Here is an 18,766-nt window from a genome sequence, read left to right on the forward strand (position 1 = left end):
GGATTTGAGGGTCCTCATGCATAAATCAAAGTTCAGCAGGTAATAGGGAAGGCAAATGGAATGTTGGCCTTTATTTCAAAGGAAATGGAATATAAAAAATAAGGAATTCTTGTTAAAACTGTACGTGGCACTAGTTAGACCACACCTGGAATACCGTGAACAGTTTTGATTTCCTTATCTAAGGAAAGATATATTGACATTGGAGGCAGTCCAGAGAAGGTTCAATAGATTGATCGTGGATATGAAGGCATTTTCTTATGAGAAGAGGTTAAGTAGGTTGACCCTGTACACATTGGAGTTTAGAATGAGACACGACCTTATGGAGACATATAGGGTTCTCAGCGGGATTGACAGGGTAGATGCTGAGAGGTTGTTTCCCCTTGGGGAGAGTTTAGGACCAGAGGACATAATCGAGTAAGGGCCCACCCATTTAATACAGAGATGAGGAAGAATTTCTTCTGAGGGTAGTGAATCCAGAGGGCAGTAGAGGCTGTGTTATTCAGTATGCTCAAGGCTGAGAATTTTTAGATCAGCAAGGGAATTGAAGTCAGCAAAGTGGAGTTGAGGATTGTCTGGTCAGTCATGATTTCATTGAATGGCGCAGCAGACTCGATGGGCCAAATGGCCTACTTCTGCTCCTACGTCTTATGGTGTTACGGACAGAAGGAGATGAGGGGTGAGGCCATGGAGGGATTTGAAATCAAGGCATTGCTTAATCTGGGGCTGATATAAGTCTGTGAATGTAGGGTGGTGCATGAATGGGACCTGCTATGAGTTGGAGTGCAGGCAGAAGAGATTTGAATGACCTCTACTTTGAGGCTAGGAGACCAGCCAAGAAAGCATTCATTGGATTGGTCAAGTCTACAGGTAATGAAAACCATGGATGAAGGTTTCAGCAAGAGATGAGATGAAGTCTGGTAATATTACAGAGATAATGGATGGTCTTGGTGTGTATGCATGGTCAGAAGCTCATCTTCGATATGACACCAATATTGACAATCTGGTTCAATCTCATTTGCTAACAAGAAGGATGGCATCGGTGGCTAAGGAGGTGAAGCTTGTTAGACGGACTGCTGATGAGGATTTTGGTCCTACAAAGGAGGAATTTCTGCTCGTTCGACACTGGGCTTCTCTTCCCCAGACAGCAGTGGAGGCAAGGTCATTGAATATATTTAAAGCTGAGTTGGGTAGATTCTGCATTGACAAGAGAGTCGAAGGGTATAGGGGGTAGGCAGGAAAATGGAATTGAGGCCATAATCAGATCAGTCACAATCTTATTGAATAGCAAAGCAGGCTCCAAGGGCCAAATGGCCACCTCCAATCATATTGAGAGATTGAATAAACTGGGATTGTTCTCCCTGCAAAGACGGAGGCTGAGGGGCGACTTGATAGAAGTTTATAAAATTGAGGGGTATGGATAGGATGAACAGTTGGAAGCTTTTTCCAAGGGCAGAAATGACAATTACAAGGAGGCACAAGTTCAAGATAAAGGTGCGAAAGGTTCGGTGGAGATGTGCGAGGCAAGTTTCTTTTTACACAGAGGGTGGTGGGGGCTTGGAATGCACTGCCAAGTGAGGTGATTGAGGCAGACATTTAAGACTTATCTGGATAGACACACGATCAGATGGGGAATAAAGGGATATAAGCGGTTGGTCTAAATAGGACAACGTGATCGGCGCAGGCTTGGAGGGCCAAAGGGCCTGTTCCTGTGATGTACTGTTCTTTGTTGTATGTTCGTTCTGTGATAGTCAAGAGGCAACATATAAATAAGAAATGGGTTCATTGAGAGAATACAAGGTGTAATGGTGAGGGAGCAGGGAGAAAAGTCATTGCAGGTGACTCTGGCTGCAATTAGATGAGTGGAGCATTGCGAGCAGTCCAGTGGTAACCATGGAAAGGCGTTGTAGGAAGATGGTGTGGTCAACCTTGTCCAAGGCTGCAGACAAGTTGAAGGATGAGGTGGAATAGCTGTGTCACAGGATCTTGTTCATGGCCTCATGATTTCAGTACTGTGGCAGGGTTAGAAACCTGATTTGGAGAGGTTCAAACATGGTGTTCTGTGGAAGATTGACAGATTTAAAAGGTGAAAACATATTTGAGGACTTGAGGAAAAGGCGAGGGTTTTTTTGATGACAGCCGACTTGAAGGTGAGAGGAACAGTACCCGGGGAGGGAAAACGGCTAACGATAAGAGCCAAAAAGTGAAGCTCGGTGGTCAATCGTTTAGTGAGAATAGGATTGAGAGAGCAAGAGATGGGTCTCGTGGACAAGATGAACTTGGAGTAGGCTTAAGTGCAGATGAGTTCAGAATTCGGAGCTGAGGAGGTGCGGAGGTTTTACTGGGAGGGCTAAGGAAAGAGAGGGAGATGTCAACAGCTGATCAAATATTATCTTTGTATGACAAATCAGAGAAAAGATGCCGGGGTTATGTTTGCATTCCAGGATCATCCTGGAATAATGAGTGGCTTTGGTGGAAGAGCGCAAGACCAGTGTTTTATTTAGTTGAGCCAGGGCTGGTAATGAATATTGCTTTCTGATCTATGCTCCTAGAGGTACGCTGATTGGATTTTCCTGACCATGGAAAGCATTGGGGAATGTTGGTGCATCCATTGCACGGCCAATCCGGTGCTGTGCAATGATACATGAGTAAGCAGCACCAGCAGAACTCCCTATCAAATGTTCAAATTCCAATGAACATCATTCCTGCAAATCTAAATTTCCACAGAAGGATATTTGGAAGTTATCGAGGATTCTCTCTGCCTTGTTGAATCCCTCTATTGTTGGGTTTCTGAATGTTTCGTTCTTGCTGTGGTGCACAGTGTTTAGCACTGCTGCCTCACAGCACCAGGGAGCCCCAGCTTGGATCACTATCTGTGCAGAATCTGCTCATTCTTCTTGTGTCTGCGTGAGCTTTCTCCGGGTGCTCTGGTTTCCTCCCGAAAGGAGTGCTGGTTCGGTGCATTGGCCGTGCTAAACTCTCCCTCAGAGTAACCAAACAGGTGCCAGAGTGTGGCGACTAGGGGATTTTCATAGTAGTTAATGTAAGCCTACTTGTGATACTAATCATAGAATCCCTACAATACAGGAGGCCACCATTCGGCCCATCGAGTATGTACTGACTACAATCCCACCCAGGCCCTATTCTCGTAACCCCACAAATTTACCCTGCCAATCCCCAACACTAGGGGCAATTTAGCAAGTTTAGCAAATTTAGCCAATTAACCTAACCACACACGCAGACACAGGGAAGGGAGAATGTGCAAACTCCACACAGTGACCCAAGGCCGGAATTGAACCCGGGTTCCTGGCACTGTGAGGCAGCAGTGCTAACCACTGTGCCGCCGTGCCGCCCAATAAATAAACCTGAAAATGATCCATCTGTGAAATGTCTTTCATTTTTTAAATGTTCAAATGGTCTAATTGCCCTCTTTGTCTATGGGTCTCAGTCTTGGTGATGCAAGTGGGCACTCGGTTTGAAATATAGTAGCAGTGAAGGATGAAATGGCAACTGGTCCTCCATTTGTTTTCTGCTCTGATCTCTTTATTGTGAGGTGTCTGTTACTGGCAATTACCACACTTGATGTAAAAGCAATAGCCATTTATAGAATGGGGCAGCACAGGAGGAGATCATTCAGCCTTTTAAAAATGTCCAATTTTAGACCCACTTTGCATTTCCTCATAGACTTGCAGATTTCTCCGTTTACAAGTATCTATCCAATACACTCTTGAAAGTTACTACTGAATCTGCTTTCCTATCCTTTCAGCAAGTACATCGTTGGTGTCAACACTGCATTTACTCATTTCCTAAATTTCCTTGCCTCTTTCTACCACCTTTCCTCCACCCCCCCCCCCCCCCACCACCCCCCCTCCCCCAACCAACGCCTGATTTCTACTCCTGTATTTCCCCTCACTTGAATGTTACCCTCCCGTACAATGTTAAATGGGTTTTGTGTCCTGTATGGAAATGAAAGTTAGTTGCATTAATTTTTTTAAGGGAAAAAATGAGTTGTGCCATGTTTTGGTTTGAAATCTTGCACACACTACCTTTCCCATAAGTTTTTCCAGAAATGTTTGAGGAAAGCTCATTATGATTCTGATATGTTTGTGTTGCAAATGCAGAAAGCATGATCTTTTATTGCATGTTTTGTTTTACTAACTTTTTTCTCTTTTCTTTTTTTCCCCTTTCCCTCACCTCCATTCTTTAATATCTGCAGGTTGCAAAATCAAGGCACTGAGAGCAAAAACCAACACGTACATCAAGACTCCAGTTAGAGGAGAGGAGCCCATTTTTGTGGTCACTGGGAGGAAGGAGGACGTGGCTATGGCGAAAAGAGAGATCATTTCAGCAGCAGAACACTTTTCAATGATCCGAGCGTCAAGGAATAAAAATGGAGCCGTGCCTGGGGCGGCACCTGGGATAGCTGGCCTCTCTGTACCTGGCACCCCAAATCTACCTGGGCAAACCACCATTCAGGTACGAGTGCCCTACCGTGTGGTGGGTCTGGTGGTCGGGCCCAAGGGTGCCACAATCAAGCGAATTCAGCAACAAACCCATACATACATAGTCACTCCTAGCCGTGATAAAGAGCCAGTGTTCGAAGTGACTGGCATGCCTGAAAATGTTGATCGGGCCAGGGAAGAAATAGAAGCGCACATTGCTGTTCGTACAGGCAATTACATCGAAATCAATGAAGAAAATGACTTTCATTCCAATGGCACAGATGTGAGTTTTGACAGCAGCGGATTTGAGACCACATGGGGGAAAATGAACTCCATTCCTCCTGCCCGCAATAGACTTCTCTCCAGCTACAGAAATGATAGCTCAAGCTCCCTCGGCAGTGGATCGACTGATTCCTACTTTGGAAGTAACCAGATGACTGATTTCAGCCCAACAAGTCCATTCAGTGCAGGTGGTTTCTGGTTTGGAGAATCATTTGCAACCATGAGTTCTGAAGATCTGGGGTTTGAATCGCCTGCTTTTGACCCCCTTCCAGCCACAGCTCCATCTGTGATCTGGTGTCCGTTTGAACAGGCAAACCCTATTGGCTTTGGTAATGAATCGACAACTGGCACAATAGCCCGTGATAGCCAACCAACTACCCCTCGTCTATCACCAACCTTCATAGAAAACATAGAGTTCCCCCTTGCCAGAAGACCATGCAGCGACCCCTTGAACATGGCGAGTCAAGTTGAGCTTCCAGTATACATATCAGCCTTCTCCAATGGTACAAGCTACTCCTCTTCCAATGGTAGCACCACCTCCGGTTCACCCACCGACTCGTCCGGCTCTGGAATGGCCCGGGGGAAACGTGATTGTGTGGTCTGCTTTGAAAGTGAAGTGATCGCAGCCCTGGTGCCGTGTGGCCACAATCATTTCTGTATGGAGTGTGCCAACCGAATCTGTGACAAGGGAGAGCCAAAGTGTCCAGTGTGCAACACACCTGTTACTCAGGCCATTCGCATCTACTCTTAACTTAATAGACTACTTGGGAGGGTGGTAATTGGGCAAAGAGGGGAGAACGTATGTTGGTACTTGTCTGAAAACTTCCTACTGCTAAAATGTGACTGTTATGTAGCTGGATTCTTAGGATTAGGTTGAGAGTTTTCTGTAAATTTTAAATAAGTTGGGTAATATCTTTTTTGCTGAGGCAAACTCATTTCACGGATCACAATACAAGATGGGTTAGTTTATTTGAGAATGTACATGCAGGATTTGAGAACGTAATTGACTGTGTGAAAGTGGCCCTTGAGTTTTTTTTTAAAAATCTTTTGCCACACACACCCCTTTTTATATAGAGGGATGCATGTTCTGAATATAGGCCCTCGAGTCTGATTGATTACCATTCTCTGCCAAGTTAGCTGATCTCTAGCAGTCCTGTAGTAAGGATGCTAACAAAAGCAAAACTGATCCCCTATCTGACTTTATCCAATTATTACTGCTGGGAAATGTGTAACTGTTTGGTTTGAGGAAGCAATTGAATGAAGTTGTGATACCTCCTAACAAGTGATCTAACAGCCTGTTGGCTTTTTCGTTTTTCCTTCTGCTCTTCTTTCTCTCCCCCACCTCCACACACACACACAAACACACACACACACGCACACACCCCAACCCAATATAGGTTTAAATAAAGAAAGCGTCCACACTTGGGTGAGGTACCAGAGGGATGCTGGCACCCATGGAACTCTACCCCAGAGCTTTAAATCGAGCAGTGAAAGAGGGTAAACAAAAAGACTTAAAAGTTGGGACGAAGGAGAAAGGATTGAAGTAGTGTAATGAATGTGAAATATTGAGTAAAACTTACACTAGAGATTTGTAATTATGGACGAAGAACTGCTAACTCATTACTGAGTTATGAAAGGTTCACCCTCTTTCTCTCATTCTCGTCCTCCCCTCCCCCCAGTTGTTTTATTACATAACATTTTTAAAAATGTTGAACAAGTTGTGCTTGTGATGGGAAATGTGACTATCTCACATTTTTGAACCAAATTGAGCTAGGCAGTTTACAGCCTTGTGCTGTACTTGTCTTGTGTCTGTAACACATACCATGTGTCTTTAACTAAAAGTACCCCAGTTGCAGGATGCATAAACGAGTTTAGCGGTGAGGTAAAATCAAGAAATACCCCATAATATAGTGGGGGGGCAAGACGTTTAGTTTTCAGAGGGGGTGGAGGAGGAAGATTAAACTCTTGAATCATCTTTTCCTTTTTGGGGCCTTCATCTCCAGCCACTTTGATAAGTAATTTCCACCCAGGCTGCTTGAGTCGTTTGCCAGTGCTTCCAGAGTATGATTCCTTTGAGATTCTTGGCTCGTTTCTTGGGGGATGGGGGGGGGGAAACCACTGGTTAATGGAACAATTGTGATTTTCAGCACATGGTATATTATGGGCCTTGACCAATTATTACCCCTCCGGTAGCTGCAGTGCCCCGACTTTGAAACCTTCAGCAACCTCAGTCATTTGTCCAGGAATGATTGAGGTTCAGCCTCTAACTGTACTGTCTCCTTTAACTTGTGGATCAATACACAGCGCCACTTCCTTTCTCAGCCCATACATTTGTCTTTCTGTTCTCATCTGTGGACCCAGCCTGATGAATACTTAGTGATAATGCCCACTTTTCTCAGCTTTATTACAAGGTGTTCAGAAGCATCGAGTATTGGTAACCCCTTTTAGGGGCACTATGGTGTCTTCTTACTATGAGCCATCCAAGACCAATAACTGGTCAGATGAAGGCAATTCAAGCTATAGAGTTATTAATCTATACTGTACAACCCTGGGTCCATCTTCTAGCATAGTTTAGATTTCTTTCATTCTTGCATTATTAAGGAAACTTGAAGTTTTTAGGGGTTTGTGATGCTCATTTAAGGCTCATGATTGTCAAAAGCCCACATCTAATCATTATCAAGATTTAGTCACGTTTACCTTCCTTGAACTGTAGCACTGATAACTGATCTATTCGAGGCAACTGGTGTGCTGATCCTCCTGAGCCTACGGGTCTCTGAGGGTAGCTTCGGAAGTAGGTAAAACAGTTGATTAAAACACCTATGTTGGGTGTTAAATTAGTTTATGTGGAACTACTGCTTAATTTGGCAGTAGTATTTGCAGTAGTGTTTCTCTGTTGCATGGTAACTCCACTGAGTTAGCGGCTGTGAGGGGAAAACAGTTAGTTAATTGGACCACTTCTGTTTTATTTGCATTTTGGCTGTACTGGTTTTATTGTGTAATCTGTGGAAAACAATATCATTGTTTTTCATTTGATTCCTTTAAAATATCAAATAACTTGGAGTTTGATTTCCACATTTTCCATGTTAATAGATTTTCAAGAATTAAGTAAGTTTAAATTCAGTGCCCATTATGACCCATAAAGATGCTAGATTTGGGGTGAGAGGTCACCGAAGGACCAATGTTAAGAATTACCTTTGTTTTAAATTGTATACAGTATTGGGAGAATCACGTGGATTTGGTCACCATTCTTTCTATAGATCGGTTGATGAAATCTATGCAATTTGTTTAAAGCAGTCTAATTAAACCTGCAACTTTGCTTTTCTCTCGGTATGTGTGGACTGCCAGATGGTTGACTCGGGGGTCACCGTCCTATTTGCTTTGTGGGCAAGGTTGTTTTGCACCTTGTCCTTTGGCAGCTAGTTGTTATGTGGGCACTTGTCTGATTCATAGTGGATTTCCCAGCAGCAAAACACTCACCAGTCATCTCTCTCTCGCTTGCTTGAAAATGAAATGGGTTTTGCATGTGGTGCTATGGAGTATATGATTAATGAGATTTGGCAGCACAGGTAAAATGCACAATGCTTCATGTTAGATTCTAAATATGTCCTTGGAAGATTCCAAACATCTGTGTCCGCAATCCATACCACTACAAAATCAACAAGGAAATGTCTTCTATCTGCTGTTGGGAGCGTGTAGTTTGGAGATTCACCATAGCTTTAAAAAAACAAGACATCAGTATGGGACAGCCCAGGAGAATGTGCTTTCTAAATCCTGGTCTGAGCACCCTGCAGCAGACATAATAAATGATGTGTATTCATTTTTAAGTTTTTTTTCCCTTTTTTTTCATTTTAAACAAAAGATTTTTTCCCCCAGCTGCAATATAGGCTCATTTAAGATTCTATAATCTCTTGCATAAATGTTACTCCAAGTGAAGGAATGATGTGGTAACTTTTTGGATCAAATTGTGCATGCTTCCTTTCACCAACCTTGTATTCTCAAAGCAAGTGTCTTGCAAAACTGTCCCTGTAGCAAGTTGTCTTTACAAAAGACTCTTAAATCTGATCATCACTAGCTTACATTTTATTTGTCAGGTTTAGTAGCCTTTGAATTTTTTTTCTCTTCCTCCCGCAAAATAGAAAGGACTTGGTTTCCAAGTTCAGTGAAGTTCCATGGTTATAATCAACCAGAGGTATCTGCTCCACAAGATTTAAGTGATGATGGATTTATTTCATCGGACAGTTTGTTGGAGGGGCTGGTCTGTTAAACTGTGAAATGTAGGTTAGCACTTTACACACTCTCCCCAGCCGAGGTTTGTTTTGCATTCCTGTTCCTGAAACCAATGTGTGAGGCGGTTGTTCTCCAATTTCCAAATCTCATTTTAATTGTGTTGTCAGGGTGATCATTCTATATGATTGCCATGAAAGCAAATTTAAAATTAAAAGTGACTGCAAGCTCTGCAAGTCCTCTTTGGTATTTTTAGCTGACAAAAAAATTAAATTTCAAATAAGTGGACTGGTGGCTTACAGCTTCTGGTATTAAATTGATTGAAAATAATTTGGAAATATTAACCTTGTGGAGAATAATGTAGTCTGGTCCTAATCAGAGTCTTATAACTTTGTCCCAGGACTACTTAGTGACTGCATCAGTTTGATGAACTTGTGTTCTTCAACCAGACTAGTAGCTTAAATTCAATATGAAGTAATGTGTACCATTGCACTTTGAGTAGAGGGTGGGGTAAGTTTTGTAACTGATCATCCCACCTCCTGCCTGGAGCAAGATGTGTAACAGCAAGAAGAAAATTAGAGGCGTGGATAACAAATCACTTAAAATTTAATTTGACTTGAATAAATGACCCTTGTGTACTTAATGATGTAGATGAAACAAAGCCATGAGGAGGTCCCATGTGCCATAGAGTGGGAGGATCCATACTTGTGTTGAGTTAACTGGTTTCTGCAGGAGTGGCATTTGAGACACTAGATTGACAACCCCCCCCCAAATTTGACACAATTGTTGGCACCTGATTACAGTTACGTAACCCCAATTTCCTGAAATTGAATACCCTGCTAACACTCGGTTGAGGCTTGCACACAATTGATGACTGCTTGAATGAAATGTCAGGAAGTAATCTGCATCTGTGAATCCAAACCCTGGCAAATAGCCAATCCCTTCAGATAATGGAAAGCAAGAAAATTGGCAGTGGGGAAATTGTTTGAAAAGGGAAACAAGAGGGTCCAGTAGATTTGATTTTTCCTACTGCCATACGACAGCATTATTTCAGTACAAAAATGGTTTTTGTTCTCCACTCAACAAGGGCAAGTTTAACTTCTGTATTTGTAAATATAAATATATTCATCTAGTAGATATACAATTTTATTTTTATTTCCACTTGAAAAGTTACATTTCGTATTCAAAGTTTACAAAAATAAAGGTTTTTATTTCGAGATTTTTTCAGTATGAGAATTGCCTTGATGGCATCTATGATGTAATGCGTAACTTCACTGCTAATTTTTGCTTGTAGACTAGTTGATGTCAGTATTAAGATTAACACTAGTTGCCATCTTGGAATAGATAATGAACGAATGTTCACTGAGCATGTATTTTGTATCTATAAACCTTTAAATTGCATTGTACACTGATTGACAAGCCAAGGAAATAACGTGTACTATTTCTATTAAAAACACAAACCGAGAATGGCAAAAACATACCAATAGAATTTAGTATTTGCTAATTTTACTACACCTCGTTTGTTATGTATATGTAGGGAAGTGATAGGGATATAAATTCAATTTATTGAGTAAAGTTTAAAACCATATATTTTATAAAGGGCCTTTAACTTAATGTGGCCAAAGCACTGATATATATTTGCTGTAAAGAGAATTATAAGAGTTTTATTTTTCTGATATTAAAAGTTACTTAATAAAGACGGTTTCCATTAAAATTGACTTGTCTGATTTAATAGTTTTGATCTGGTGGTTTTTCTTTTGAACTCCTGTACAATGACTGCGTGCGGTTAGTATCTGGTTGCAAGCAGAAGCCATGGTTTGGACTGCATTCTAAAACGGGAGAACTTGGGGAACATGTGAATAAAAGCCTTCTATCATTCAGTCAAATCACTGATCTCTCTGCCAACTCCGTATGTATGCCTTTGCCACGCCTGCCCTTGCCTAGCAAAAACCTGTTCCCTCCATCTTCAATTTCAGCTAGCACACCTGGACTCTTGTCAGAGCAGGTTCCAGATTTTCTCCATCATTATTTTTTGTGGGGGATGAAATGCTCCCTGATTTCATTCCTAAATGGCCTAGTTCTATTGTCAACTTCTGTATCACTTCAAAAGACAGAAAAGTGGAATGTCACAGTAACTTCATTGCAGTGTGAATGTAAGCCTACTTATGACTAATAAATATACTTTAATTAGAGCAATGGAGCGCAGGTTTGAAACTAAAGGTATAACTAGCGTTCTTTAAGTATTTGAAAGCCTGAAAATAGAAACATTGTTTTATGCCAGAGGGTGTTGGATGGGATGGTGAGGGAGAGCATGCTTCCTATATATATATGTATCTTTCACCACTCACACCCTAAATATTGCTGCTATGTTCCACATCCTGTTTTTTCTTCTGCCCAGGATATACACACTCATATGTTGCCCTAACTAAACTTAAAAAATAAACCTTGGTCCGTATCCCTCTATTTCCTCCCTATTTATTTACCCATCCAGGTGCCTCTTAAATGTTGCGAATGCGCCTGCTTCCACCACCACTTCTGGCAGCACTTTCCAGGCACCCACCACTCTGTGAAAAAACTTTTCCCGCATATCTCTCTCAAACTCTTCTTCCCCCACCCCCTCCCCCCCCCCCCCCCCGAACCTGTGCACCCTTGTAATTGACACTTCCACCCTCGGAAAAAGCCTCTGACTATCCACCCTGTCTATGCCCCTCATAATTTTGTAGACCTCTATCAGATTTCCCCTCAGCCTCTGTGTTTCCAGTGAAAACAGTTTCTTCAACCTCTCCTCATAGCCAACATCCTTGAGACCAGGCAACATCCTGATGAGCCTTTGTACTCTCCAAAGCTTCCACATCCTCCCGGTAATGTGGTGACCAGAACTGCACACACTACTCCAAATGCAGCCTAACCAAGGTTTTATATAGCTGCAACATGATTTTCCAACTCTTGCCCTCAACGCCTCAGCTGATGAAGACAAGCATGCCATATGCTTTCCTAATCATCTTGGCCACCTGTGTTGCCACTTTTAGGGAACTGTGGACATGCACGCCCAGATCCCTCTGTTAATGTTCCTAAGGATTCTGCCATTTTCAGTATAATTCATACTTAAATTTGATCCTCAAAAATGCATCACCTCGCACCATGCATGGGCATAAGTAGCATTCACAGCAGCTAAAAACCTTGGAGGTGGTGGTGTCTTCTCCGAGTTGCTGTGGCAATATCTGCTTTTACATGCACCTCGTAGTCTGGAGCTATGGATAATGATCAATGCTCCAATACCCTTTCCATCACGTGTCTGACCAGGAATCTCCCACAGTTTCAATCGTGAAAGTGTTGGAGTAATTTTCTGTTTTTCCTTGTTGGGTTTTCTTGGGTTCAAGGGTCAAGGATCAGTAATTTTTACTGTTTTCCTAATTTAATTGATTAAAAATGCAATCTTATCTAGGAGGCACAGCTCCGAAGCAAAAGTAATCAAACTTGTTTGAAAAAGAATTGAGGGAACCGTAACTATTTCTTTGTGGTCACCTGAATCACCGTAATCCTACATCTTTACACGTTGTTGGGCTGTGCAGATGCAGAGACTCATCTTGCCTCCTGCTGTCCTTGAAATGTACACTATATTACAGTGAGTCTACACTTTGCTCATGCCTTGAACAACAGTGACTCCCCTTGAGCAGTACCCAGCCTGCAATTCCCTGTTGCTCAAGCTGATTATTAGCCAGAAGCTTTTAGTAGTTTGGTATTCCAATGCAACAACCTGTTCCTTGATGAACAATTGATCCCAAATGTGTTTTACCTGTACTTTTTTTCCTGTCCAGCGAACAGAAGAGTTATTCTCCATTTGCAGTTCTTCCCTGCTTGCAGTTCAGCTGTTATATCTTCGACCAGGTAGCGAAAAGCATTGTCGGGCAATACAGCAGGATGTAGATAGGCTGGAAAATTGGGCGGAGAGGTGGCAGATGGAGATTAATCCGGATAAATGCGAAGTGATGCATTTTGGAAGAAATAATGCAGGGAGGAGTTATAAAATAAATGGCAGAGTCATCAGGAGTATAGAAACACAGAGGGACCTAGGTGTGCAAGTCCACAAATCCTTGAAGGTGGCAACACAGGTGGAGAAGGTGGTGAAGAAGGCATATGGTATGCTTGCCTTTATAGGATGGGGTATAGAGTATAAAAGTTGGAGTCTGATGATGCAGCTGTATAGAATGCTGGTTAGGCCACATTTGGAGTACTGCGTCCAGTTCTGGTCGCCGCACTACCAGAAGGACGTGGAGGCGTTAGAGAGAGTGCAGAGAATGTTTACCAGGATGTTGCCTGGTATGGAGGGTCTTAGCTATGAGGAGAGATTGGGTAGACTGGGGTTGTTCTCCTTGGAAAGACGGAGAATGAGGGGAGATCTAATAGAGGTGTACAAGATTATGAAGGGTATAGATAGGGTGAACAGTGGGAAGCTTTTTCCCAGGTCGGAGGTGACGATCACGAGGGGTCACGGGCTCAAGCTGAGAGGGGCGAAGTATAACTCAGATATCAGAGGGACGTTTTTTACACAGAGGGTGGTGGGGGCCTGGAATGCGCTGCCAAGTAGGGTGGTGGAGGCAGGCACGCTGACATCGTTTAAGACTTATCTGGATAGTCACATGAGCAGCCTGGGAATGGAGGGATACAAATGATTGGTCTAGTTGGACCAAGGAGCGGCACAGGCTTGGAGGGCCGAAGGGCCTGTTTCCTGTGCTGTATTGTTCTTTGTACTAACCCTGTTAATGCTGAGTTTAACTTGTGTGACTCCAGACCCAGTAAGTAGTCCCACAGCACCAGGTTAAAGTCCAACAGGTTTATTTAGTAGCACGAGCTTTCGGAGCACTGCTCCTTCATCAAGCCACTCACCTCTGAAAGCTTGTGCTACCAAATAAACCTGTTGGACTTTAACTTGGTGTTGTGAGACTTCTTACTGTGCCTACCCCAGCCCAATGCTGGCAACTCCACATCATGACTCTAGACCCACAGCAATGTGAGGACTCTGAAATGGCCTGGCAAGCCACTCAGTTCAAGGGCAATTAGGGATGGGCAGTAAATGCTGGCCCAGCCCGCGATGCCCACATCCCATGAATAAAGTTTTCAAAAATCAGTTTGGCACCCAGACTTGTGTGTGCCTTATCATTGATGAGTTAATGGCAGATGAATTATAAAATGGCATCACAATGGTATACAATTGGGAGGGAGTTGCTTTGGGAGTCCTGGACATCAATTCTGGCACCCATGAAGTCTCATGGTATTAGTTCAGACATGGGCAAGAAAACCTACTAATTACCATGTACCATCACAGCCCCCCACTTTGCCAATCCCTGGGTTCCCCTCAGCTGATAAATCAATACTGTATGTTGAACATCATTTGGAGGAAGCACTGAGGGTGGCAAGGGCACATAATGTACTCTGGGTGGGAACTTCAATGTCCATCACCGAGATTGGCTTGGTAGTACCACCACAGACCAGCATCCTCACCAATCTGCCTGTCGCATATGCATCTGTCCATGACCGTATTGGTAGGGGTGCCCACCACACAGTTCTTTTGGAGACAAAGTCTCATCTTCACATTCAGGATACTCTCTATCGTGTGTGGCACTAGCATCCATGAGGTGATGTGTGTCAGCAGCAGAATTGTACTCCACCACAATCTGCAACCTCAAGGCCCTGCATATCCTCACTCTACCATTACCATCAAGCCAGGGGATCAATCCTGATTTTAATGAAGAATACAGAAGGAAATGCCAGGGGGCAAACCAGGTTGCAAGTACCTCCAATCTATTGGACAATTGCAAAGGATTAGACACCCAATTGTTACCTTTTGGATGCCCACAGCTGCTTCGCTCATTGTCACAACCTTCCTGACTATGAATCGAATCTGAAGTACCTCACCAGAAGGGTGTGACTGTCTCCTGAAATGAAGTGTCCAGGTAACGTTTCCCCTTCCTGCTGCATTGCAATGCCTGAAACTTGGGCTGCAGCTCATCAGCTCGGAGCTGAAGAACCTTGAGCTGCAGACACCAATTACAACTTTGATAAAAGAGTCATCTGGACTCGAAACATCAGCTCTTTTCTCTACTTACAGATGCTGCCAGACCTGCTGAGATTTTCCAGCGTTTTCTCTTTTGGTTTCAGATTCCAGCATCTGCAGTAATTTGCTTTCACCGATGTGGTTTCACAGATGTGGTTGCTGGGCTTTCATATGCTACAGCTGTAACACATCACCTGTCCTACCATCTTTATAGAGTTTAACTAATTAGGTCTTAAGTTTAAAAATATCACTCAACGGTTATCTTGTTATACAAAGTAGTTTAATTCGTTAAGCTGTAAATTTACTGCAACACTAATACCTCTCCAGTATCCATTTAAACTACTGTCTGTGTTTAGAGGGATAAATCTTCAAAGCTCACCAATCACCACCTTGCTCATATAATTGAAGCCTTGAACACCAGCTTCTGGAGGCTGAAACATTGAAAGCAGCAGCTTTCCCACCTGCACCACATTCCCGAGTTTACACTCTGTGCAAAATCAAAATCTGTCTACTTTTCCCACTTCTGACAAAAATATTGTGGGTGGCACAGTAGTTAGCACTGTTGCCTCTCAGTGCCAGGGACCTGTGTTCGATTCCTGGCTTGGGTCACTGTCTGTGCGGAGTCTGCACGTCCTCTTCTTGTCTGGGTTTCCTCCAGGTGTTCCGGTTTTCTCCCACAGTCCAAAGATGTGCTGGTTGGGTGCATTGACGATGCTAAATTCTCCCTCAGTGTACCTGAACAGGCGCCGGAATGTGTTGACTAGGAGATTTTCACAGTAACTTCGTTGCAGAGTTAATGTAAGCCTACTTGTGACACTAATAAATAAACTTTAAACCTTACTTTTATGGAGCGCTGGTGACTCAACTCAAGTTACAACTGCTAATTCAACTTCCTACTCCAGTGATTCAGCGACACCTATTCACTTCTGGTTGATTGACGGGTAAGTGCCATTGCCTGGCGATATCTGTTAACTCGGCTCCTTAACTAGTCTGCAGTTTTAAAGTTTTAAGTCAGAGTCTGGCTGCTAATCTAAATTATAGCTCGAGAGAAACCTGTCGGAGAGATTCCCATCTATGCTACGTTCCCAAGTTAGGTTATGTGAGCTGTGGAGAAGTTAGCAAAGTATGGCCAAAACCTAACTGGATGGGTTTTTTGAGCAGATTTTCTGTTACAGAATGTGTGGGCTGGTGGCAGAGGATGTTCGTGGGAGACCAATTTCACCAAAGGATCCAAAGCAGGTGAGATAAGGGGAGGGAGGGAGGGAGTAGGGAGAGCGGGACTAGTTGAGCTGCTCTTTCAAAGAGCCAGCACGGACACCATGGGCCAAATGGCCACCTTGTATGCTGTAAATCATGATTCTGGGTCTGTTTTTAAAGACATAATAGGAGCAGGAGTAGGACATTCGGCCCATTGAGCCATCATGGCTGATCTGATTGTGGCATCAACTCCACTTTCCTACATGTTCCCCCATTACCCTTGGCTCACTTGTGGATCAATAATTTGATCTGATTTGATTTATTAATGTCACATGTATTAGTATACAGTGGAAAGTATTGTTTCTTGCATGCTGTTCAGACAAAGCATACCATTCATAGAGAAGGAAAGGAGAGAACTCCGTCCTGAATATATTCAATGACCCAGCCTCCAGTGCTTCCTGGGGCAGTGCATTCCAAAGGTTAACAACACTCTCGAGTGAAGAAATTCCTCCTCAACTTGGCCTTAAATGAAAGACCCCTTATTTTGAAACTAGATTCCCTCATGATGGCAAACGTCCTCCCCCCTCTACAGATCCTATCCTGCCTCCCAAACCTCATGTCAGGGTTAAAATGGATCGTGATTTTTTCAAGAGTCTTGGAGATTATCAGATTGTGCAAGGGATTTTTTCTCTAAACTATTTTGAACTTTTGAGTGATTCACTGTTCATTAGCTCCTAACTTGTACCATCAGTAATTTGTTATTTATTCCTACTTTACTGTGTACATTTCTAAATGAATCTTTGGCTGAATGTGTGATTTTTAATCATCTTTTCAAGTAGACCAAAAAACATTGTGGGTATCCCATACAGCGTCTGGTGCATCACACCCGAGTTAAATGGCTATTGTTAGACCTACACACAGACAAAACCATTCCCGACTTGCATAAAGATGCAGATTTCAATTTGTAGGTGGCACGAGGTATTTATGAAAATTGCATCTTTGCGAAATGCAAAAATACATAAACTTAAAAGCTTCGGAAGAAAGGCATATTCACAACAACCCTTTAACTTCACCTCAATTATTGACCCAAATGTGTGTAGACACCATGCAGAAGAAAACAACTGTTTGGCTTCATGTACTACAATAATGTTAAAATTCCCTAAATTATTAAACAATTGTGCAATTGTTTGGGGCTGTTCGACAAACTTTGTTTTATTTTATTTTACTGCCTCTTCCCTATTGGAATCCTGAGCTGAATATTAATTCCGAAGGATGCAGAATTAAATTCACAATATATATTAATGATTTGGAGCTATTCACAATATATATAAAAAATATATTAATGCTTTGGACGAGGAAACAAAATGTAACATCTCAAAGTTTGCAGATGATACCAAGTTGGGCGGGAGGGTGAACTGTGACGCGGAGGCAGAGATCCTTCAGCCTGATCTGGACAGGTTGGGCGAGTGGGAAAATCATTGGCAGATTCAGTATAATTTGGATAAATGTGAGGTTATTCACTTTGGAAGCAAAAACAAGAAGGCAGATTACGACCTGAATGGCTGCAAGTTGGGAGAGGGGAGTGTGCTGTGGGACCTGGGTTTCCTTGTGCTCCAGTCGTTGAAGGTAAGCATGTAGATGCAGCAGGCGGTAAAGAAGGCAAATGGTATGTTGGCCTTCATTGCGAGAGGTTTCGAGTACAGGAGCAGGGATGTGTTGTTGCAATTATTCAGGGCCTTAGTGAGGCCACACCTAGAATATTGTGTGCAGTTTTGGTCTCCTTTTCTGAGGAAGGATGTTCTTCCCCTCGAGGGAGTGCAGCGAAGGTTTACCAGGCTGATTCCAGGGATGGCGGGACTGATGCATGAGGAGAGATTGACTTGGTTAGGATTGTTTTCGCTGGAGTTCAGACGGATAAGGGGGGGATCTCATAGATACTTACAAAATTCTAACTGGACTAGACAGGGTAGATGCAGGGAGGATGTTCCTGATGGTGGGGGAGTCCAGAACCAGGGGTCACAATCTGAGGATTCGAGATAGACCGTTTAGGATGGAGGTGAGGAGACATTTCTTCACCCAAAGAGTGGTGAGCCTGTGAAATTCATTACCACAGGAAGTAGTTGATGCCAAAACATTGAATGTATTCAAGAGGCAGCTGGATAAAGCACTTGGGGCAGATGGGATCAAAGGTTATGGGGAAAAAGCAGGATTAGGCTATTGAGTTGGATGATCAGCCATGATCGTGATGAATGGTGGAGCAGGCTCGAAGAGCCAAATGGCCTCCTCGTGCTCCTATCTTCTATGTTTCTATGATCCCCTTCATCCCAAGTGCTATATCTAACTCCTTGTTGAAAACATGTTTTGACCTCAACTACTTTATGTGGTAGCAAATTCCACTGGCTTACCACTCTCTGGGTGAAGGGATTTCTCCACATCTCAGTCTTAAAAGGTTTACTCCATATCCTTAGACTATGTTCTCTGGTTCTTGACACCTCTGCCATCAAGAACATTCTCCCTGCATCGACGCTGTCTAACCCTTTTAGAATTTTATATTTTTTTAATGAGATCC

General features: G+C 43.0%; 1 protein-coding gene across 1 annotated transcript; it reads left to right on the forward strand.

Moving 5' to 3' along the window:
- Positions 1 to 1,030: 1,030 nt before the first annotated feature.
- LOC144489531 (RNA-binding E3 ubiquitin-protein ligase MEX3C-like) lies at positions 1,031 to 10,649 on the forward strand. The gene is made up of 2 exons (XM_078207399.1): positions 1,031 to 1,187; positions 4,214 to 10,649. The coding sequence occupies exons 1-2, from the start codon at positions 1,031 to 1,033 to the stop codon at positions 5,470 to 5,472; spliced, it is 1,416 nt and encodes a 471-aa protein (XP_078063525.1). The 3' UTR covers positions 5,473 to 10,649.
- Positions 10,650 to 18,766: the final 8,117 nt, after the last annotated feature.

This window comes from Mustelus asterias, unplaced genomic scaffold (assembly GCF_964213995.1).
Source record: "Mustelus asterias unplaced genomic scaffold, sMusAst1.hap1.1 HAP1_SCAFFOLD_2278, whole genome shotgun sequence".
Lineage (NCBI taxonomy): Eukaryota > Metazoa > Chordata > Chondrichthyes > Carcharhiniformes > Triakidae > Mustelus > Mustelus asterias.

What these genes read in the sequence shown, in the direction of transcription:
- LOC144489531 (XM_078207399.1), top strand. Translation starts at nt 1,031, where the DNA reads ATGGCATCGGTGGCTAAGGAGGTGAAGCTTGTTAGACGGACTGCTGAT. An exon ending in TATATTTAAAGCTGAGTTGG is followed by an intron (nt 1,188 to 4,213) that starts GTAGATTCTGCA and finishes TAATATCTGCAG; the next exon opens with GTTGCAAAATCAAGGCACTG.